Consider the following 24,796-nt stretch of genomic DNA (forward strand, 5'->3'; position numbering starts at 1 on the left):
ACTTGTCCTTCAGTCCCGGGTATTCATTAACGTTTTATACTCTTTCTTCCTGATGTTGCATTCATATACGACTAACATATCCATGACCACCCACTGCTCCTCATCTACAAACAACACATGACAGAGTGGATGACTATTACTTGCTTATCAGTCTTGAAGTCCAAGAATTTCTTGGATTTTCCTGTAAAACCACTTAGGCCCCATCCACACTACTGCGTTTTAGTTTAGAAACGGATAATTAAAACGAATACGATCTCCGTCCACACCAGCGTTTTAGCTGCGTATTAGAATTGATCTCCGTCCACATTAAAACGACTGAAAACGCGGATCACGTGACCATTCACCAACACTGGGCATGCACGTGCCGGTGTAAACACAACTTCATTGATAAAATAATCCCACCATGCTCTGGGTTAACCCCAAACCGACGCTCCATGTACGGTCAACGCCGCCACTGCACACGGGAATTGTCACAGATCGCTTGAATAATAGCTTGACTCCGGTGCATGTAGGCAGTTATAGCGTTGTAAAATGCAGGATTTACTTGTACAACAGCTGCTAGCAAAGATATACGCCATGACTGATGACACCCAATCATAGAGCCGAGCGTGAGCCTCTACTACGTCATCGTTTCTAAAGTCCTCCGTTTTGACCCGTCTACACTAAAACGCCCTCCGGAGATTCAAAACGAAAAATGGATCAGCAGCGTTTCTAAACTTCTCCGTTTTGGGTCTCCGTTTTTGCCGTTTTAGTGTGGACGGGAGGTGCAAACGTAGCAAAAGGTCTCCGGTTTTAAACGAAAACGCAGTAGCGTGGACGGGGCCTTAGAATACTGGCCCTATGAGGCCTTTTTAAAACAAAACACATATGCATGTCCACACGCGATATCGCCACAGAAAACAACACAAATTCGGAGTTCTTCTTCATTTCATGCCGTTTTGAAAAAAATGATACAAACTTTCTTGAGTCACTGGAGGTCTACATCATCTAAAGCCCTTGCGGCATGCTGATATCTCACACTGCCATAGAGCGCTCTATATTACATTAGGCCTGACAGGCTCACTCAGAATCTGCAGCCACAGAATTCAACAGAAAACTTCAGAATTGGAATTTCTGTCATTCATAAAGTTGTACAACAATGGTCGACGAGGTCAACGATGATAATGACATGAGTTAAGATTATTTCATGCATTCATGTGGATGTATTTATATATTTATATAAACATAACACACACACACTGTATAACACACTGTATAAACACGTGTATAAAATAATCTAACTGCAAACCATCTTGAGCATCACAATCCCAGTCGTCACTGGTGGTCTGCATCTCCTAAAGCTCCTAAAAGTGGGCTGATATCCCATCATTCACCAGCTGCACATGGCTGCCAGTGCCAAGCCATGAATACGAGCTACTTATTTGTCACTTCTTACAATATCTCACATTCACAGACAAATGACTGCCTCCTGAACTCTGAGAATAGACACTTAATCATAGTAAGAGCTGCAGTTACACATGATGCCCTACAGACACATTTATGGAACTCTACATGGAGGCATCATGTGGAAACTGGAAGTTCAAAATTTTATTAAAACGGAAAAACAAATATTAAGAAATGTTCTCTAGAAGTCTACAAACTTTTGGACCACAGTGTATCATTTTTAATACTTTTATTCAGCAGGGATGCATTAAACTGACCAAAAGCGACAGTAAATACATTTATAATGTTACAAAAGATTTCTATTTCAAATAAATGCTGTACTTTTCAGCATTCTATTAAGCAAAGATACCTGAAAAAAAATGTACATGGTTTCTACAAAAATCTCAACATAATGATATGATGATAATAAGAAGAAATGTTTCTTGAGCAGCAAAGCAGCATATTAGAATGATTTCTAAAGGATCGTGTGACAATGAAGACTAGAGTAATTCAGCTTTGCATCACAGGAATGAATGACTATTCAAAATACATTCAAATAGAACAGCTATTTTAAAATGATATAATATTACCAGCCATGGTAAGAAAATAAGTGGTGGGATATTTTATAAGACAAAAAAAGAGTGATGTCAAACCACCAGAAGGTTTAGATGGGTCATGAATAAAACATCTCCACCATCACTCTATTTCTTCTCTTTCTCTCTTTCTCTGAGGGGGGAGGGTCAGAATGTGACCTCTTACTTGGCTGTGTGATGGTCACCTGCTTTTCATTTAGGCGAAATTTCTCCTAAGGCATTCCCATTTTTCTCTTTTGTTCTCTCATCCCCCATCTAACCTAAACGCATTTCAAAGAGGCGGATCCGGACGAGGAAATTACTCACTTAATCTGACATTTAGAGTGAAGTACCTTTATAAATTCCTCAACCCGAAGCTGGTGTTTGCAGAGGCGCTGAGTGATGGCATGACATGCTGTTGCTAAAACACTTTGTCATTCCTCGTCATGGACATTCACACGTGTCACAAATCATATCCATTCATCATACTGTACAATAACTCAGCTTGCCTTAAACCGTATGTGTGAGCATGAGCAGACTTGCAGGAACATCCCAAATATATTGTGAATATTTAATGGTGGTGAGTGGTGATAATGTGTATTAAAATTATGGGTAACACTTTATTTTAAGGTGCTTGTAATAAGCAGTAATTAACAGTTAATAAGACACTTATAAGACCTTATAAGAAGCATATAAGATGCATATAAGCATTAACTAATGATAATAAATAAATAAAATTAAATAATAAATTTATCAAGTATCAATACATTGCACTTTTAGAACAGCCGAACAAACATAAATGGTAACACAAACTCCCAGTCCCTTAAAAATGGACCTTCCTAAGAGGAAGTAGTTTCCCTGATCTCTTCAGGGCCTGGACCTTTAATTAACCCTTATATGAAGTAGTTAATGCTTATATGCATCTTATAAGGTCTTATAAGTGTCTTATTAACTGTTAATTACTGCTTATTACAAGCACCTTAAAATAAAGTGTTACCAAATTATGCTCATGGCACGAGACGCTAAAACAAAAAGCAACAGCCAAAATGTGGCACAAAAATACAAAAAAGTGCAAACTGAATTCAAGAATGCATGCTGTGTAAATGGCCTCTGAAAAGTTTGTGAGTACATTTCATCTCTGTGAATCAGTTCAAGCTGTCCATTTCTGTCAATCCACTCGTATCTCTGATGCAACAATTAATGTGCGGCATTACTCAAAAATGTTTTACAGCATGTAAAATAAAAACATTTTACAGCATTTTACATGCTTTAAAACAGGGGTCCCCAACCCCCGGGCCGCGGACCGGTACCGGTCCGTGGGTCATTTGGTACCGGGCCGCACAGAAAGAATAAATACCTTACATTATTTCCGTTTTATTTATTCACACATTTACCTGTTCACATATCGTGTCTTTTGCGCGCTCAAGTTTGTTATTTCAAATGTAGGCGCGCCGCGCGGTATGCGCACTCAAAATGGAAGCGACGCGCCCGTTTTTTCCAAGCGCGTCCGCGCCGCATCGAGATAAAAACATCTCAACTTTTCAGAATGCCGCAAGCGGACTGTAGGTCACGTGACAAGAACCAACCAATCATCTTCCACACTGTAAACTGCTGCACTAGTTACTAGTAAAAAATAATTTTACTAAAAATATTAATGCTCACAACTGATTCCTTGTTAAATCCATCATTGTTTATACAGAATTGTTCTATATTCTATATATAAATGTGTATGTGTTTGCTATTTCTGGTGTTTTATGACCACTTCAGTTATAGTCAAACCTCAGACAAATACAGAGCCGTTGCGCAGGAGAGATAAGTTAGTTTCACGGCAGAAGCTCCGTTTACTGATGCTTGGGCCAACGTTTCTTAAAATATAATCAAACTGGTCCTTGTCCACTCTGAAATAGGCTTTGAACCTCCCATTGTCCAGGCGGAGCTCCTGAATCAGCTGGTGAAATTCCCCATGGTTTTTGTAGTATCGGTTGCACGGTCTTGCACCCAAACACTGCAGCGTTTTTTTTTTTACTCTTCTTAGTAAATAAATCTTGTAACAGAGTTACAGCAAGGGTTTTTCGGTGGTGGAAATCCATTGCTGAAATTTCCTTGCTGTAACGGAGAGCGCAGCTGATGGTTGCTTAGCAACGACAGACGCCTCCGGAGTGCAACCTCTCGCCTAGCGTTTTCTACGCGTTTTTAGGAGCACCTTAAAGGCCGGTCCGTGAAAATATTGTCTGACATTAAACCGGTCCGTGGCGCAAAAAAGGTTGGGGACCGCTGCTTTAAAATGTTCAATTAAAAATGTTAGTAAATATAGTTTTTACTTTTTATAAATTAATAAATGAAATTAATGAAATATCACTTCATTATATTCATTTAGTGAAAACCTGCACACACATTAATATAAAAAAATTGAAATATATTCATATATACATATATATATATATATATATATATATATATATATATATATATATATATATATATATTACGATACTGTAATATAAAATATTACAAACTTCATGTTTATATACTCATGCACATAATTTTTTTTTGTGCTCTGTAATTTTAGACTTTGTAAAAACAGTTGTGAAGAAGTGTAAATTGAAAACTTTTGAGCAAAATTTCACAAGACTAAACAGACATTATTAGAACAGAAACATGCATCCAATTGTATTACGCAATAAAAATAGTATTTCATGGCAAAAGCATGCTGAAGAATCATATCTTTATCACAGCCATGTAAGGCAGCTAAAGAAACTTGAGATGCATATAAATCACCACGTAAGACCACCAGTGCATGTTTTCAAGAATCAATCAGAGCCTGTGTTTATCAAAACCAAATAAAGTTCTGTTTCACAGGCCTCGGTGACATGTATCCTCATGAAAATAAATATTGCATATTGTGCAATTCAGAAAAATAAATGAGGGCTATTAGAAGAGAGGCGTTCTTCTACGTCTATACAGAGTGAAACAGAGTTCACTGGCAGTAATTTACATCTCTCTGTAGAAAGTACAGCATGCCACCCTAAATTGTGCCAATAACCATGATTCACACTGGCCTCAGAGGCATGATAAGGAAACTAACACCAGATCTTTGCCAGCAATGGGGTTGTAGACGCTCGCCTATAAATCAGACTTCTAGTCCATGCTCCAAAGCACCACATAAGAAATCATCAAACCATCAGAGGTACAAATTATCTGTGAATAACAGATTCAATTTCAGTTTGTTCGTCACACAAAGCATATGACTTCGGAAGACCTGGAACATGGTGCACAAGTTATGTGGATTACATTTATTGTGCTTTTTGGGTGTGCTTTTTGGGTGTGTTGTAAAAAATTAATAAATATTTCCATCAAAAACAATAACAGCAAACAGGTTTGGATCAACATCAATATCAAAAGAAGTGCCATTTTTGGCTGAACTGTCCCTTTAAGTGCAATCTAGCACCTGGTGGGACAGAGACAGATGTCCCGAGATAGAAACGAGGTCACAAAATCTGAATCACATTAACCAATATAGGACAGGCCAACAAGAGACAACACTTGGTCATTCTTCAGGAGCTAAAATAAGGTTCCTGGGACATAACCTGAACTGAGAGTCATATTCCTGATCCAGAATTGAAATAGAGTTGGTTGGTTATATAAAGCTAATTATAAACAGTCTGCCACAAGACTTTGGCATATGGCTATGTTCAGCATGAAGTGTACAGAATAAAAAGTATTTTTAGAAAAACTACTTGGACTACATTGATAAACATTGCAAACAGTCGTATGCTACACTGCTGTCACCTGACGTCACAATTGATGGAATTAAAATGTTGTTAAATGTTGTAGGTCAACCAGGAACTGAGAGTTAGAAATACGGAAAATTTGCATACTGCAGAAATATTAAGAGAAGTGCATTAGTATGTAATTCTGAACAAAGTCATTGTCTTTGTGGAAGAATACATCTATTTTCCTGAGCTGCTGGCTGCAAGTCAGACAGTCGAATTGATTGAGAAACAATTGTGATCAAGTGGGATTGTGCAAGGGTGCAATTTGACAAGCAGACTGCAGTCAACTGATGGTTTTCATTGGCTGCCCGCAAACAATATCTACTTTGACCCAGCCTTAAACACTGTAGTTGTTGCTGAGGGCTTGGAAGAGTTTGGTTTGTGTTGTCTGCATTTCGAGAAGACATTGATTTCACCAGTCTGAACTAAAGAAAAGAGCAAAACATGATCGGTTATCTGTAAGACCCCTAACAGGTCCATGTAGGAGGTCCAGTCAGGTGGTCTGGGTACCCTATCACTGTTTACATGATTGCAAACAGGTTTAATAATCTCAAAGTACAGGTATCATTCTCACTCTCGTCTCTGTGAGCAGCTCACCGCTAAATACCTCATCATCTGCTCAACCACCTCTTCCGTCTCGAGGCCTCTGGTGTGATGCTGATGTGCGATTAACCACAGCACATAGTCCTACATATCATTCAATGACAAGAAAAACACCACACTGCTACAGTCATGTATAGTGGTGAAGGACAGATTGAGAACTAGGGTCTGCATTTTCACATATGCAAACTGTTGTTTACAGAGTAAAGAAACAAGCTCAGATACAACAGTGTGCAGAGACAGGGCAAATTCGCCTTTGGCTAAGCCCCGCCCCCCTTAGTTACTGTTGCTACATCCGACAAACAAACTTCATCTGGGCTCTGGTATCAACATGGCTTATGCTGTGACAGCTCTTCCTGCTGAAATTTTATCAAACTTTTATAAAGCAGCAAGAAAAGTGTCCGATAGAAGTAGGCAAAAGGGGCTGCAATATACGTTCGACGGCTATATTCACGACATACAGGTGAAACGCAAGGAACAACAAGGCATCCAAATAAAGGCAAAAGCATACCGGTCACAGTCAAAAAATGAACCACCGCATATCCTACTAATCGAGACGGAGGGTGGGACTAACAATATCAAGGAGCAACACTGTCCATGCAAAGCTGGGTAGGTCTCTATTCACTTCTATAATCGTTATTACAAAGCAAACGGACTACGCGAGTATAACGTTGTATTTATTAGCAGCGTGAGCTAGACGACACTTGTCAGGATTTGACTTCGGTTTTGGGAAGAGGAAAAAACGGACACCCCCCTCCAACCTCTCTGGGAAACGCGTATCTGTGTTACAAATGCCCCAGGCACAACGTTTAACCATATTTTTGGTAAAACTACGACGGTAATAGCCTGCCGAGACCAAACATATGAGACGCCTGTGTTAAAGTCAATGGAGCGCTGTGAAAAAGTGTCGGACCTCTGTGGGAGCTCGTTCTTGGCTGCGCTGTGATTGGTCAATCTACATTCTAGGGTGTGGCTTAGCCAAAGGCGAATTGCATTTTGAACATGAAAACCATTGGCCCTACTCACTCCAAAGGACAGCGTACTTAAAGTGAACACTCTCAAGGGAGCATTTGATACATCCTATTTGAAGCCATCCATACTTCCACTTTATTTTGAATCGGAATGTGACCCACTGCCCGACTATAATAAATGTTGTGATCTTATTTCCATCAAAAGGTTCATCAATTTTAAGTCAAGATCTTGTATTGTCAATGCAAGAGTCCAGCACTCTGTAAAGTCTCCTCCAGCACATCCCAAAGACTCTCAATGAATTTAAGCTCTGGACTCAGAGGAGCCGATTCATGTGTGAAAATGATTCTTCATGCTCCTTCCAACCATTCTTTCACAATTTGAGCCTGATGAATCTTGACATTGTAATCCTGGAATATGGCCATGATGTGTCTTCCTACATGGATGTTTAAGAATTGAAAAGCTACACACTCCATCAACTAGAGTTAGAAGAACTGTTGCCAAACATATAACATGATAGAAACATAATAATCACTGTAATAATGATCCAATCCATAAACGCATTTGCCTATTTAAATCCAAACAGCAACTTTTTTTTTTGGTGTCAAATTAGTGATATTTCTGCTTTTTAAAATTCCTGCTAAAATCTTGTTTCAGAACAAATTGCCAAAACTTGCTACCCAAACATCAAAATTACTTCCTTAAAGTGATCATTGAATGAAGGGAATCTCTCTCATATTTGCATACAGAATACAGCGTTTCTTCCTTATGATAGTCTGAGTGGGCAGAGAAGTGAAAAATGAGATACTTTCCATCAAAACCACCAAACATTTGGTTCCACTCACAAAGACTAAGAAACAGCCCTGTTTATTTGAGATGCTGGTTGCGCATTGCTTATGAACTGCAAAGTGAACTCACATCAAATAATGCCCCCTACTGAGACAAAACAAGAACGCCAATGAAGAATAATCAAGTAAAGTTTGACATGATGAAAACCACATGACACCCCAGATAGGCCTCCCTTTAGAAATGCCGCCAAGACATTAATGAGTTTCTGATGAATTACAAAAAAATGCCTAAGAGGAATTAGATGCATCCTGTGACTTACTACAGCTCCTCAGCTAGCAAACATTTACCTCTCAGATGACAAACCTACGGTCCGCCTGTGGACCGTTTCATTTACTGATCAAGCTTTGAACCAGGAGGGAGCAGGCCGTCAAGCCATCGAATCCGTAAGACTTTCGAACATGCAGTAAGACTTTTATCTCTGACAGATGCTGAAAGACGAAGAGGAATCAAAACTGGCAACTCAGCAAGACTGGGGATTAAGGGAAAGGGAGAAAGAGAGACATGGGAAAAAATCAGAGAGGATGACAGAATAATGGGGCACAGTGAGATATTAATAAGAAAACTAGGGGAGGTGATCAGGAGACATTCCAGAATCCAGCTCTATTGACAGCAGTGGATTAGTGAGCAGCTCTGCCCGGTGAAGTGAACACGGGTCGGACTCGCATCATAAATCAACAGAGAAGGTTAAACGGCTTTTAATGTACTCGGAGGGAAGGGGGACAACTCCCTCCGGACTGTCACTTACAGTTTCATTTTCCACATGGTGCTCCGGTACAATGACACACAAGGACTGCACAATATAGCTACAAAGATATAGTGGCATTTTTCAGCCTTATAACAAAATTTGATATATGCCTCTCAATGGTTTTTTTTTTAAACAATTTAAATAAACAACATTTTAATATTTAAGGATTTGCTCTGAAATGACTTAAAATGGAGATTTCGGAATAACAACTCATTCCTAAGCGAATTCATAATGTTTAATGTTAACATCTATATTATCTAAATATATTTTTACTAAAACTTTTAAATATATGAAAAATGGCACACAGAGACCTGCATTTTAGTGTGATAAATGAAATAAATTGTTGAATCAGAGTTTTGAATTAATTCCCTGAACTGATTCAATTGATTCAACTGAACTGATCCTACCACCAACAGTTTTAAAAGTGAAGTTTATGCTGCATTGATATCTCATCAAAATTGCCATAATTATGAGATGTAAACTCTGGTACTCATCATCTTCGGACATACCTATGTCAAAAAAAGATCCATGTGCCAACTTTTTTTTTTTTTGCAACTGAGGAAACAAGGAATGATCAGGAAAATAGTCTAATGACAGTCAGTGTTGCATTATTATTATTATTATTTACCTGCAAAAGCATCACCAATACACACACAGTATGCACTCCACTGCACACAAAACCCCAGAAAACATGCACAACCTTTCACAGACACGTGCCTAGAAGTACTATGGCTGATCCATTATGAAGGCAAACCAGATGTTCTAATTTTGAATTTGCCAAAATTATAGGGGCCCCTCACAGGCAGCTTTGATAGAAGGATGAAGAGCTTGTAGAGCATGAGGTCATTAAAGTGGAATTCAAAAGCCAACAATGATGAGAGGTGCAAGAGAAAATCATACGCCGAGTGACTTCAAAGACCACAGACTCATTAGTCAGAGAAAATCAAAGGTGACCTACTAGAGACCACCGTAATGCACAGAGAGGAATGAATATTTACCTGAACCTTTATTTTATAGATCAATATTTAAATTTTGAACATTTATCTGCAAACCAGTAGATTTTTTTTTATTAAAAACAAAATTTTAAATAAAATAATGTGCAGAATTGTTCCAAATTGGGCACCGCACCACAGCCACTTCCACACTGTACAGGGACACTTGTTTGCTGTTGATTGATCTGGAGTGTTAATGGACATTGATCACTGCACTAAGCTCTTTGACCTCTCAGATAGCTCAAGATGCGTCAATATTTGCATTGGCTGAGTGGCAGAGAACGTGTGTAAGCAACACCTCGTCTCAGTGGTCTTTACGCATATTTCCTGAGCGCAAAACATTAAGGGTTTAATAGTCCATGTTCATCCAACCTTAGCACAGTTTAAAATGAAATAGAATTCACACTTTTTTACCTACTTTATAAATGTCCCTGTTCATATTTTGCCTGGTTTATCAGTGCATTTATTCCAAATAATATATATATTTTTAAGTCTGTCACTAACCGTCTCTCCCTCTGCAACAACTTTTCTTTTCAGCCTTCCATCTGACAACGTGATACCATACTGGCAACGCCCACTTTTTACTATCCAATCAATTACCAATGGATAAAATTAAGTCCCGCCCTACATCTTTTTCTCACTAAATTTCCAGTTTCAGTTGGAAATACATTATATTACGGAAGTAAAATGGGCTGCGGCGTGTGAATGGCTCTTAGCATTGACTGTAATATCTTGGTAACACTTTACAGTAAGATTAAATTTGTTTCATTAGTTAATGCATGATAAATTTTACATACAATTTATATAAAATAACATTAACGTATTATGAACAAAAGTATGTTTTTAAATCAAATAAACTTTCATTAAAACGCTGTGTATTTATTTAGGTTAATAGAATAAGTAAATTAATTAACTTTAAACTAACTTTAATAAATGCTGTAAAAAAAATTCATTGTTAGGTCATGATACCTAATGCATTAACTAATGTTAACATATTTAATCGTATTGTAGTAAAGTGTTACCAATATTTGTTTCTTGCGATCAAACCTTCAATACCTTTTTTCAACTACTTTCAGTGAAAGTTACGAAAAAGAGAGTGTCCAAAAAGTCTCAGACAGGTCATTTATAATTCAGAGTTTGGAGGAAGTGCACTCTGAGCTTTCAGGTATTGGATGTTGCCCGTTCTTTTACTGCTTCTTTTTTTCTCTCTCTCTGCTGACATAAGGACAGGTTTCTTTTCAGAGAAGTGCATGTCTCTTTCCATTCACAATGTCATCTGTCCTCAGCAGGTAATCAAACCAAGCCAAGTATCGAGTCTGGGCCCAGGGATTTCGTTTTGGATGCTGCCTGCCATCAAATAAATCACATCTGCTTCATTCCGAACGCCTGCTTCCCGCATCTTCTCGCCGTGTATGATGACATCTACAGCTGTAGACAGAGTCCTCGTCCCTGTAAAGCCCATTCCACCAGAGCCAGTGCAGCAGGACTGCACAACCAGTCTGAAAGGAAGACTGAAAGGCTCCCACTATATTCAAAAAGTGCCTGAGCTTTAACGAGGATTTGGGATGCTTTTCCACTCCATTCACTAAAGCAGAATGCTAATTAAGAGACCAGAGAGGTCAGAATGTGTGAATGTCCAAAGAGAAAAAGGAGGGGACACAACCATCGCAAAAGTGACAGTTAAAGGAATAGTTCACCAAAAAAAGTTGTCATCCTTTACGAGCTGCTCTTTTCCATCCAACGAATGCGGATGGTAATTTATCAAGCTCCAAAAAGGACATGAAAGTTTTAGGATACATAAGACAATTGTTGAAATATATTGAAGTACAGAGAAATAAAATGATGAAGAATATTTGAGTTTAAAAAAATATGGACTTGAACTTTTGTTTCTCAACCTGTGCTCTGATTTGCCTTGACATTTGAATATGAACTTTTTCTCAACAAACTTTTTCCCAAAGCCAAATGACCTGATCTATAAACAATCTCTAATCTCTGAAATGTTCCTCTGGATCCCTAAGAAAGAAACGTCACAAGTGAAGTCTCCTTCATGTCTCAATTGTTTCTCCAAAACAACTAGGTTAAATGAAGAAGAGCAAATACAGAGTGTTGATGAAGTCACCTGCTTCTCACATTTAAATTAAGTATAGATCAATAAAATCAATATGAGAATTGGATGAGAAAGATTTTGAAATGATTTTGGTATCTTGGTAATGGTCTCTTTGGTATCTTATTCCTCTGTACACAAGACACTTTACTCCATTTAATCTCTAAAATGGAGATCTCATCCATGTCTCAGATGGAGATAATCGCTGATCATCTTTAATTACGGTCACTTTTGGAGCTGAGTGGTGTGAATCCAATGGAAAAGAGCAGCTTGGACATTCTTCCACAACCATTCTGGCAAGTTTTTTTCTTTTGGAGTTTCAAGGAGGTGAACAAATGATGACAAAATGTTCACTCCCACTTCCTTAAAAACACAACCTAGAGCAACAGGCTAGTGAACCTACAGAAAATGCATACATTTGCGCCAAAACAGTAAAGGACACTTATGACATGCACAATGAAACAAGCAGCCCTTTGCCCCAGCACAGATCTAATTCATCGAATTATTCAGGAAAATTCTCTCTCCCCCAATCCCACCTGCCCCATGCAGTAAAGTGGACTGACCCACGGCTCACCCAGAACATGCAGGACAGGCAGACCCAGGTGCGTGCGCGGCCGGCCAGAGCGGCTGGCAAGCTGAGAGACATGGAGGGCATCACGAAATCACGCTGAAGGCTTCCTCTCCTCTGGATCCCACATAACTATTCCACACGCTGGTCCCACAACACTCCACAGATCCATGACACGCTGAGGAAGAGCTGCATCAACTGAGCTGCTGTCCTCCTCGCCACTCTCTTATTCCAGGAGCCCTCCCTCCGTCTCTCTCTCTCTCTCTCTCTTTTTGGGGTCATGTATAGCTCGGCTCCACAGGAGAGAGGGGGAGGTGACTGAGAGCCTCTTTATTTCTCCCCACTGCTCTCCTTGTCGGCTTTAGCCCCTCCTCTCTCCGTGTCTCTCTCTTCAGTCTTACTTTCATTCATATCTTCCACCCCCTGCTTTCCTCTCTAACCTCCCCCATGAGCAGATTTTCTCAAAGCGTGCTCGCTCGTTCTCATCTCATCCTGGAGGCAAATATACCCACAGAAATGAAGGATCTCTGAAAGCCTCAATTGTTTCTCTTAGATTGTGTCACCTGTATCTCAAGATATGTCTACTGAGAAAAAGACTTCGTAATGTCACGTTAGAGTTTCAGATAAGACAAGAGTTCTTAACAACATTGCCAAGAGTCAAAAGACTGAGATTTGAAAATGAACTTAGTTCTAAATAAAATGATCTGAGCTGAGGTATCTTCGAGCATTAAAATGGGCCACTGAGAACGAAAATGTCACAAACTCTTTATTTCAGAGATAAAAAGAGATAAAAGGTAAGTAAATGGAACATTTTCTCTTTGCAATATCTCTCAACAAACTCTTCTAAAGCCAAATTGTCTGAGCTATGAAAGAGAAATTTCTGAGCATTAAAATGCATCGCTGGGCCACTACGAATGAAACGTCACAAACCATCGCAAATAAGCGTGCAAAGGGAGCTCTGATTGATTGTATTCAGGAACTTAAATTATGGTTAACAAATAATTTCTTGACATTAAATGAAGTAAAATCTGAAGTGATTCTGTCTGGGCCTAGTGATGCTTTTAATGCCAATATTTATGACCTTAGTTACCTAACCCAATGGGTCACCCCGTGTGCAAAACATTTAGGGTTTCGATTTGATTCTCGTCTTAAGTTTGATAAATGTGGTAGTTAAGTCGTGTTTTTTCCATCTTCGTCGCCAAGCTAAACTCAAATCATTTTTATCTTTACATTTTTTTGAAAAATGCATTCATCACTTCCCGCTTAGTCTATTACAATTCACTCTATTGTGGGATTAATCGGTCATCTATGGAGCGATTACAAATGGCCCAAAATGCAGCGGCCAGGCTTCTGACTAGCTTACGAAAGTTTCAGCACATCACCCCTACATACCTGCCAACTTTTGAGTTTTGCTCGGCGTGAGATTTGTTGACGGGGGGGGGGGGGGGCTCGCGCAAGGTCTCTCGCTCGCTCTACGCGGTTTGGAGCACAATCTCTGTCTCGCATGCACGCTCGCTCTAGATAACGGGAGATTTTTAACGAATTTGCGATATAACTAGTCGATCACGAGTGGCTCAACAGGTAGATATATAGATAAACTCATCTTCCAGGCATTTGATCGCCCGGGTTGACACTTCAGCGTGAGAAATCGGGAGTGTGGCGTGTGAGCGTGTGGAACCAATCAAATGCGCGTGTCTCACGGCCAATGCGTGAGAGTTGGCAGCTATGCCCCTATCTTGATCTCCTTGCAATGGTTGCCCGTAAAATTTAGAGTGGAATTTAAAATATTAACCCTGGTTTTTAAATCATTACATAATCTTGCACCAGTCTATCTTGGTGAATTCACACAAATCTTCGCGACCACTCATTTAAGAATGCTGTCCATCCCTAGGTCCAGATTGAAACACCGTGTTGATCGAGCATTTTCTATTGCTGGTCCATAACTCTGGAACAAGCTCCCTGTTGCCATCCGAACAGCACCATCTCTTTTTGTTTTTAAATCTATGCTTAGATCATATTTCCTTGAACAGATGTTGTTAGTCTAAAATATGTTATATAGGCTAGTTGTATTTTATCCCTTTGTAAATCTTTAAATGTTACTTTATTTTATGTACAGCACTTTGATCAACCCATGGTTGTTTTTAAATGTGCTTTATAAATAAAGAAAGAAACGTCACAAATGAGAACTTTTTAAACATCTCAATTGTTTCTCCTAATGGAGATTAAAAAAGGAAAGTAAATGGTCTTGAGTGTTTGTTTTGCAGATTTGCAGCAATCTCACTTTGCAATGCGTCTCCTTTAGAGTTTCACAAGAAAACTCAACAATGTCTCAAACATTGCAAACTCCAGTAAGACTGCTGATTTATAATAGAGAAAAGTCTGAGAAATACATTGTTCCTCAGGAAGGAAAAATCAGGAAAGAAAAATCACAAATGAGATTGTTGTAATCTCGATTGCTTCTAGACAATAATGAGATTAAACGTAGAGCAAATGAAGTCAAGTCAAGTCACCTTTATTTATATAGCGCTTTTTACAATACAGATTGTATCAAAGCAGCTTCACAGTGATAACATGAAACTAATAAAACAAAGTTTGTTTCTAGAAGAAAATTGCGTCATCGTCCACCTTAAGTAAGGCAGATCAATAATAACGTTGAATATTAAATGTCCCCAACTAAGCAAGCCAAAAGCCAAGGCAACAGTGGCAAGGAACCAAAACTCCATCAGGTGACAGAATGGAGAAAAAACCCTTGGGAGAACCCAGGCTCAGTCGGGGGCCAGTTCTCCTCTGGCCAACGAGCGAACGATGTGTGATTATGATCCAGGCAGCATTACGGGTCAGAAGTCAGATTGGATCAGAACATTCAGAATATTAATCCAGTTCCAACCGGTTGGAGGTCGGAGTCATCACGCCGGTATGGAGACGAGTTTGTTGAGGATCAGTGCCGATGGCTGTCGCGTCGATGAGGCCTTCACAGGGCTGATGAGGCTGGCACTTCAGGGAATACAAATGAATACTTTAGCTAAGTTCTCAGTTTTGCAACAATCCCACATGTCACCTCTAGTAATCTCAACAATTTCTCAAACTGTGCTCAGAACTGACAAGATAAAGTCTGAAATTAAAAGTCAAAGATGATGAACTCAAACATTTCTCATCAGATTCTTCCAATACTATATCCACATTAATTTCACAACAAAACTCTTAATGTGGGTCAACAATTGTCTGTGTCTTTTTTTAATATGCAACATCAGAGACAAATTTAATACTTAAATGAAACATCATTGCAAACTCCGTTAAGACTCCCGAGTTAAGAAATGCATTGTTCCAAAGAAGTCACAATAGTTTCCCCTAGAAAATAATGAGATTAAATGGAGAGCAAATTGAGACTAAATCTTCTCAGATTTGCAGTACTTTCACATGCATCTCCACTAGTGTTTGACAGCTCAACAAAGTCTCAAACTGTGCTCAGAAAAGACAAGATTAGACAATCTACTGTACAATCAAAACTTCAACATGAACTCAATTACTTTTCAACAGATTCTTCAAGCTATGATCTGAGCTATACTATATATGATTGTTTAATGCTCTGCACTCTTACTACACATCAACTATAGCCTCATATGTGTCTTTTTATATGTCTCCCAATGAATTTCAAGAGAATGACATATGATTGAGAACTCCACAAGCCTGAAAAGAGCATCCTCTGAGCAATGAGTTTTTCCTCTGGGTCTGTAAATCTCCTTTAATGTCACGGCTACATGTCTCTGCCCCAGATATCAGTGAGCGTGTTGCTTTTCTGGGCCATCAAACACACAGCAACCCAAACAGCAAACAGAGCAGAGCAGAGCTTCATTACAGTCCCATCAAACCTTCAGTGGGCCGCTGGAGGGGAAGGTGGTCTCACTGCGGGTGTCTCTCTGTCTCTGGATGATGTCTGTAATCCCTTGGCATTTCCTCCATCACACTGATGAGATGAAACCTCTCCTGGGGTCAGCCTTGTTTGCTTTCACGGACATTCACCCTGTCCATCATGGCACACGGTGGACACATTTGTAATTAGGGGTTGCATTAGCCACTGACAAGCTAATTCAGGCAGTCAGGGTGCACAAAAATGCCTGTAAACATGGTAAATGTATAGCCTGGTAAATCTTTGAGCTTCAGAAACTCTCATGAGAAAGTTTTTCTTGCTAACAAAGGTAGAGGTGAATCACAGCATGAGGGTTATTATCTACACACAACTTGAAAACAATGGCATGTTTTTAAAGTGAAAATGACTTTTGAGAAAGATCAAAAGAAATCACTGGATTTGCCAAAATGTACCAGGTTAGTGGTAAATTTGAAAGATGATCATAAAAGTATTTTTGGCACAGTAGCAAGCAGACTAGATATCCACAAGCAGAACTATACACTCACCGGCCACTTTATTAGGTACCCCATGCTAGTAACCGGTTGGACCCCCTTTTGCCTTCAGAACTGCCTCAATTCTTCGTGGCATAGATTCAACAAGGTGCTGGAAGCATTCCTCAGGGAGTTTGGTCCATATTGACATGATGGCATCACACAGTTGCCGCAGATTTGTCGGCTGCACATCCATGATTGCGAATCTCCCGTTCCACCACATCCCAAAGATGCTCTATTGGGTTGAGATCTGGTGACTGTGGAGGCCATTTTAGTACAGTGAACTCATTGTCATGTTCAAGAAACCAATTTGAAATGATTAGAGCTTTGTGACATGGTGGAAGTAGCCATCAGAGGATGGGTACATGGTGGCCATAAAGGGATGGACATGGTCAGAAACAATGCTCAGGTAGGCCGTGGCATTTAAACGATGCCCAATTGGCACTAAGGGGCCTAAAGTGTGCCAGGAAAACATCCCCCACACCATTACACCACCACCACCAGCCTGCACAGTGGTAACAAGGCATGATGGTTCCATGTTCTCATTCTGTTTACGCCAAATTCTGACTCTAACATCTGAATGTCTCAACAGAAATCGAGACTCATCAGACCAGGCAACATTTTTCCAGTCTTCAACTGTTCAATTTTGGTGAGCTCTTGCAAATTGTAGCCTCTTTTTCCTATTTGTAGTGGAGATGAGTGGTACCCGGTGGAGTCTTCTGCTGTTGTAGCCCATCCGCCTCAAGGTTGTGCGTGTTGTGGCTTCACAAATGCTTTGCTGCATACCTCGGTTGTAACGAGTGGTTCTTTCAGTCACTGTTGCCCTTCTATCAGCTCGAACCAGTCTGGCCATTCTCCTCTGACCTCTGGCATCAACAAGGCATTTCTGCCCACAGAACTGCCGTTCACTGGATGTTTTTTCTTTTTCGGACCATTCTCTGTAAACCCTAGAGATGGTTGTGCGTGAAAATCCCAGTAGATTAGCAGTTTCTGAAATACTCAGACCAGCCCTTCTGGCACCAACAATCATGCCACGTTCAAAGTCACTCAAATCAACTTTCTTCCCCATACTGATGCTTGGTTTGAACTGCAGGAGATTGTCTTGACCATGTCTACATGCCTAAATGCACTGAGTTGCCGCCATGTGATTGGCTGCTTAGAAATTAAGTGTTAACGAGCAGTTGGACAGGTGTACCTAATAAAGTGGCCGGTGAGTGTATATATTCTAGGTCTAAAAATATATAGCTATGATTAAACAGAACAAATAACATTTTCAAAATCAACTAGTTGGTTGGAGTGACTGGTTGATTAATCAATATTAAGGGATTAAGTATTTAGATACATTCTTGAATTCAAAAACGGCTAGATGGAGTAAAACAAAAAAGGCAGGGATTTAAAGGTGCATTTTAAAAAGTTGTCAGATTAAGATAAAAAATAAGTAATATTTTATATAAAATAGTGCAAAATATGACATAATGGACAAACAGCCATTTTAAAATTAATAAAATAAAATGATAAAAAAAGATATTATTATTATTAATATAATTAAAGCTGCAGTCCGCAGTTCTTCCTCTTTGTCGCCATCTCTGTCCGAAATCTGCAATTGCAGTCATTCGCGGAATTATCAACTTTACGTGAGTTGTGCCTCGGCACAGCACAGCGCGGATGAACACAGTGTTTGAGGAGACTGTGAGGCTGTCAGTCACCGCGCCGGTGTGGATACTGGCATTCAGAATCATAGATTATTCTTTTTGGAAGTATGACCAACATAATAATTTTCACCCTAAATTGTCACCTGAATAAGTAACATCCACTTTTGTTCTGACCAACTAAGGGGAAAAAAGCATTGCAGTAAATCGCGCTGATTAAATCTAATGATCGCTTATCAAATCACGTCAAACCGTGCAAATTATACTTTGTTCTCCAATTGTAATGTTAACAACATCAGCATTGCTTGACTACATTTAAAGCCCTTCAGATATTATCCCTGTTTTCGCATGAGCCGGTTGCAGCCTCTTTTTTTCTGTAGCCACTCCGAAGTCTTTTGCATTTTACAACGGGTGAATCTCCAGTTGTCACTGGTGATTGTCGTTTGAACCTTTCTGGATCCGGCATTAAATTAATAAGTTTAATTATATCAAGTGCTGTGAGAAAAGGCAATAAATCTCCAACTCCAACATCCTCACACGCAATATAGCTTGCCTTATACTAGCTGAGACTCTGAGGCTGGTTATGGTTATGCACTGGCTGGATCATTTTTAACCCAAAAAAGTTACGGGCTACAGCTTTAATAATACTAATAATAATAACAACAACAGTATTATTATTATTACAAAATCTAGAATAACAGACATCACTAGTAGACTTGGGAGTTTGTTGTATGATTGATCAGTTAGTCACAATGGTCGACTAATTGTTGGTAAACAACTAATTACAGTGGTATTATATATCTACACCAGCAATTAATCAAAGAATCTTCCCAGTCCTACATGGCACATCACACCAAAACGAACCATGGTTCGTTGCTTTACATTTTTCTTTTCTTGTCTAAGTGTGCTCCTTAAACAGAATAAACTATGAAATGGACCGGAGTTTTTGCTGATAGTCAAAAATGCATATGTAAGGCTGACGAGACAAACGTCCACTTTTATGGGCCGTAGAAGAATCATGCACAGCCACCTGCGAGATGCGTTTCAGTAATTGCCTTTAACTTCGAGGTCTCATTCTTACAGTTCACTGCGTCTGACAGAAGTCTCTACACCAGCTAATGTCTCAGATTTAGTCAGGCTAGAGAAAGGATGATAAGACAGAAATAAGTGCAGGATTAGTCCCATGCAGTTTGATTAACTTTGTCACCGGGAAAACCATCAGTTCCCCACAGCACCTCAAAGCCTGAGGCTGTGAAAGCATCCATTCGTATTCTTCAAGCAGATCAATCCCTTTATGAGTTCCGCTCTGGTCAATAGACCCGGCTAAATATACACACACAGAACGGTCGTGATGCGCTTTCACTCGGCTCTATTTCGAGAACATGAATCACATGAGAAGCAATACAATATAGGAAATAATATCCGGTCTCAGATGCAGCGCATTAAAGGAGATTGGGGTCAAAGCAGATGATTTGAAGAGCTGAGCCTTTCTTTACAGAAGCAAGGAACTTGAAGAACACAGCTGAAGCTAATGAAACTTACTGCTGGATGATATTCAAGATATTAAATTCACAATGCATTTCCAATGATCTGCTAATGATATAAATTCAGCAATATTGTAAATATAATTAGGATTTTTATTGCCTTTTTATTTAAGTAGTGAAAACTTAAGTAGTGAAAATTGCACAATTGCAATTGGTAAGTTCAATTAATTTGCATGAATCAGTATGATTCAAAAATCAAAAATTCTGATTCAACAAATCACATGAAAAGTGGTTTAAAACATGTCTTGAATTAAGTATATTTTTACTTCATCCATTACATATTTGGGGATTCCTCTGAAAAAAAGGCCCTTTCACAGTGTCACCCTGTTAAAACAGTTGTTTTTTGTGAAAAATTAAACAAACATTGTTTGTATTACAATTACAACCTATGACACTGAAAGCCAAAGTGACACACTTCAGCGAAAAAAAAAAAAAAATAACTTGGAAAAACTAATTGCATGCAATATACAACACTGCCATTCAGAAGTTTAGGATCGGTGCAGTGTTTTAAAGTTTTTTTAAAAAGTCTCTTGTGCTCACCAAGGCTGCATTTATTGGATTAAAAAAATACGAAAAAATAACAGTAATATTGTGAACTATTATTGCAATTTAAAATAACTTTTCTATTTGAATATACTTAAATTTATAATTACATAATAAATGTATTTTGACCAATTTGATGCATCCTTGCTGAATAAAAGCATACATTCATTTGATTTCTTTCAAAAAGATTTGAAATATTTATTTTTATTCATCAAAGAATCCTGAAATAAAATTGTACACAACTGTTTTCAACATTGATAATAATAATAAATGTTTCTTGAGCAGCAAATCAGCATTTTAGAATGATTTCTGAAGGATCATGTGACACTGAAGACAGCTTTGCCATAACAGAAAGAAATTACATTAAAAATATATTCAATATGTTACAACGTTATTTTAAATGGTGTATATATATACACATGCATACAGTATATTTATATGGCTGCATATGGGATGTCAAGGCCTTCTTAGTGCCTGGGTAAAATTATCTAGTTTATTTTCAAGCCAAGTCATAACACGCAGTCTAATACCTGAACACAGAGTGTACAGAATGTGCACAGCCCTCCAAGACCCCAAAACCATCACTAGTGCTCTTACAAGCAAACAACATCTTCTATCTGAGTCCAAAACAATGAAAATAGCAGTCTTTACTGTAATGGCAAACGTAATGGATACCTGAGAACATAACGGAGTAACTCAAGCTGCCCTCAACAGTCCACAGGTGCGGGCACAAATATCTTTAGGTAGTATGACCAGGAGAGATACAGTTTACATGGCATATTTACAGTTTCACAAAGTAAAACGTGCAAATATGTCGTCCTGGGTTAGCTCACTGACCAAAAATAAACTACCTTCAAAGTCTCTTAGCTGCAGACATGGTGAACCAAAAATGTTTTTTCAACAACGTGCTGCAAAAAGTCACACAACACATAAAAATGCAGAGGTGTTCTGCCGTCACTGTAAATGTTCATTTTTGCTCTCCCACAGAGGAAGCTCACATTTGGACAACTAACACACACACACACAGCAAAAGTAAACGCCAAAATCAACAAAAATGACACATTTGTTGTTGTCTATTTTATGTGACTTGCATTTGATTCTTTTCTAAATCTGTGTAAACTGAATACAATGCACAGAAAGACGGTCCAAATACACTATATACACTTAAAGTAATATGCTAATATGATAAGCACCAACCAAACAGGCATTTTCTCTAAAAATAAATCTCTTCACCACTGTTATTGCAATCATTATTTCCAACAAATATCAGAAAAAAATCCGTCACACTATATCTTCAGGTTGTGTGTTTGCATTGTAAGTCACTGAGGGGAAGAAGAGGTCACCACAAAGACACCGATTAGCACAGTCAACATGCCACTTTACAGCTTTACACAGTCAGATAAGAGCGGTGAGAGGAAACGCTCTGTCACAGGATATGAGCCTGGAGAAGTGATTATAGGAACCTATGTATCAAGTGCAAAAGAAGGCCTCCTGTACATTACTGTGTCATAGACCAATGATCTGAGAGGACGACAGCTGCCAGAGTGACCCCTAGTGTCTATGAGGAGAACTGAGAAACAGCTCAGATGACCATTCTCTAAACCTCAAACACATTACTGACAGCACATCTACCTTGGCAACGGTTTACTGTCAAACAAGCTTTTGCACTTTTCAGAAGTACAGAATTTTATGTAAATTCAATGGTAAAACATTTTCTATAAAAAAGGGTTAAAAACGAGGCACTTTCAATAGTTAATGTAGGCTATAACAACATTACAGGCATTTTCTCCATTGTAAATTAGTATAAATTAATTCATTCGTATTTATATTAACACTTTAAATGCTTTTATTCAGTATGAGAATGCATTAAACTCATCGAAAGTGACAGTGAAGACATTTATAATGTTAAAAAAGATTTCTATTTCAAATTAATGCTGTTCTTCTGAACTTTCTATTCATCAAAGAATCAAGAAAAAATGCATCATGGTTTTGACAAAAGTATTAACTGTTTTAAACATTGATAATAATAATGTTTCTTTAGCAGCAAATCAGCATATTAGAATAATTTCTGAAGGATCATGTGACACTGAAGACTGGAGTAATGAATACATTTTAAAATATATTCAAACAGAAAACGGCTATTTTACACTCTAATAATATTTCACAATATTACTGTTTTTACTGTATTTTAATCAAATAAATGCAACCACGGTGGTGAGCAGAAAAGACTTCTTTCACAAACATCAAAAACCATACAGACCCCAAACTTATGAACGGTATGTATTGATTCAAGTCATTTTTTTTCTCTCTTTGCAGTGACTGTAAGCAGCATTTGATTCGAATCTGATTCAAAGTTTCTGCAGTTTTAAATTGCATTATTGAAAATGTTACACTTCATTTTAAGCTGTCTTCTAAGGTGTAACTGTAATTTACTGTAAGTACTGAGTTAGATTAAGCAACATGTACTTATAGGGTTAGGATTAGGGTTTAGGTTGGGGTTAGTTGCATGTAATTATGAATTATTTATAGTTATTACTATAGTAGCTGCATATGTAACAGTGACACTGTAAAATAGTGTTACCGATAAAAATGCTCAGCATCGTCCCACTTCCTTTCAGCCCACGTAAGAATAATATCCATAACATTTTTTTACCACTTTATGAGTGCAAAACCAGTTTAACTCAAAGCAAACAGCCTGAACTCTGACGTCCAAAGAACCAAAGAGTGAAAATGCCCTTAAACTAAGATAAAAGTGCCAAATGTCACACCAAAAGACACCCTGAATCATGTCTGAGAGACACAGCATCAGAGCTGACAGACGCTGGAGGAGGAGCCTGAAGAACACACAGCATCAACATGGCTTCGACCTTCAGCAAAGTCTTTCCTTGCGGATAAAACACAAGCATTTTTCGTATTGCCTCCATTATGGAAATAAAGCTTTCTCTTTCTTTCGTTCTCTCCGACCGACCGGATAGTCTGTGTCAAACGGGGTCGAGTACAGACTGGGGACAGTACTGACTGAGATGGAGCGATTGCTTTTTAGCTAGAGGACAGGGATGAGGATTAAAGGAGCAGAGGAAGGAAGGAAGTATGGGAGGACAGGAAAGGAGGAGAGCAGGGCTGGGTTGCAGAAATGCGACATCCAGTAGAGATGTTGATATATTTGCGTGCCAGGACTGTTTTATGTTATTTGCATGTGAGCGTGCAGCAAAGAACTGCACTACTACACTGGTTTTCTCCATCTCAAATGTTTTAGACCAATATGTTTAACCTATTTTCTCTGTTTGCAAGCCATAATTTCAGTGCATCTCTAACATTATACTGTAAAAAGTGATTCTTCGAAGTTTATTAAAGGGATAGTTCACTCAAAAAGGACAATTCTGTCAACGTTTACTTACCCTTATGTTGTTCCAACCTGTATGAGATCTGTTGAACTAAAGAGAAGATATTTTGAAGAATGTTTGTAACCAGACAGTTAATGGTAGCCATTGACTTCCATAGTAGGAAAAAAAATACTATGGAAGTCATTGGCAACTGTCAACTGTCTGGTTACAAACATTCTTCAAAATATCTTCCTTTGTGTTCAACAGAAGAAAGAAACGGAACAAAATTTCAAAGGTTTCTACTTAAAAATTTTTTTTAAAAAGAATGTTAAATTAAAATGTAACCTGCCTTTTTTGTAATTATTGGAGAAATTTAGGCTACTAGCAACTTCTGAGTGAAAATTTGTTTCAAAGTAAATCCTGCAACAAGTTTTTTTCAGTGTAGTTTAACACTAAAGCCGGGTGCACAGTCTAAGACAAATTTAGCAAATCCTAAAAGAATCCTCTGATCCTAGGCTAAAATCTGAAGTCTTTGATCGTTACTTTGACGTGTTCACCGACAGACGATTAATGACCGTTGCGATCAAATTTTACCTCAGACGAAATTCTGGCAGTGTCAGAAGATTTGCCTCACAGTCCTGCAGTGTCACTTCTCCTACGATGACCATCAAATCGTCTTGGTTTTTCAAGACAAGCCAAGCCAACACAGCTCATCACCAAACGTGTCATTGATTGATGATGTAAA

The 24,796-nt window shown here is 38.6% G+C and overlaps 1 protein-coding gene across 6 annotated transcripts in view; it reads right to left on the reverse strand.

Annotated features, from left to right (window-relative positions):
* Nucleotides 1–24,796, reverse strand: part of tns1b (tensin 1b) — a 307,710-nt gene that overhangs the window by 186,832 nt on the left and 96,082 nt on the right. Inside the window, exon 1 of one of the 6 annotated variants that reach the window (XM_056264006.1) lies at nucleotides 12,601–12,780. The exons of the other annotated variants lie outside the window; for them this stretch is intronic. Within the exon in view, the coding sequence (XP_056119981.1) occupies nucleotides 12,601–12,681 (81 nt within the window). The 5' untranslated portion in view covers nucleotides 12,682–12,780. Of the gene's footprint in view, nucleotides 1–12,600; nucleotides 12,781–24,796 lie in introns of those variants that run through there. 6 annotated transcript variants of the gene reach the window in all.

The sequence above is a fragment of the Rhinichthys klamathensis genome, unplaced genomic scaffold, assembly GCF_029890125.1.
Source record: "Rhinichthys klamathensis goyatoka isolate OS25496 unplaced genomic scaffold, OSU_Roscu_1.1 h1tg000212l_1, whole genome shotgun sequence".
NCBI lineage: Eukaryota > Metazoa > Chordata > Actinopteri > Cypriniformes > Leuciscidae > Rhinichthys > Rhinichthys klamathensis.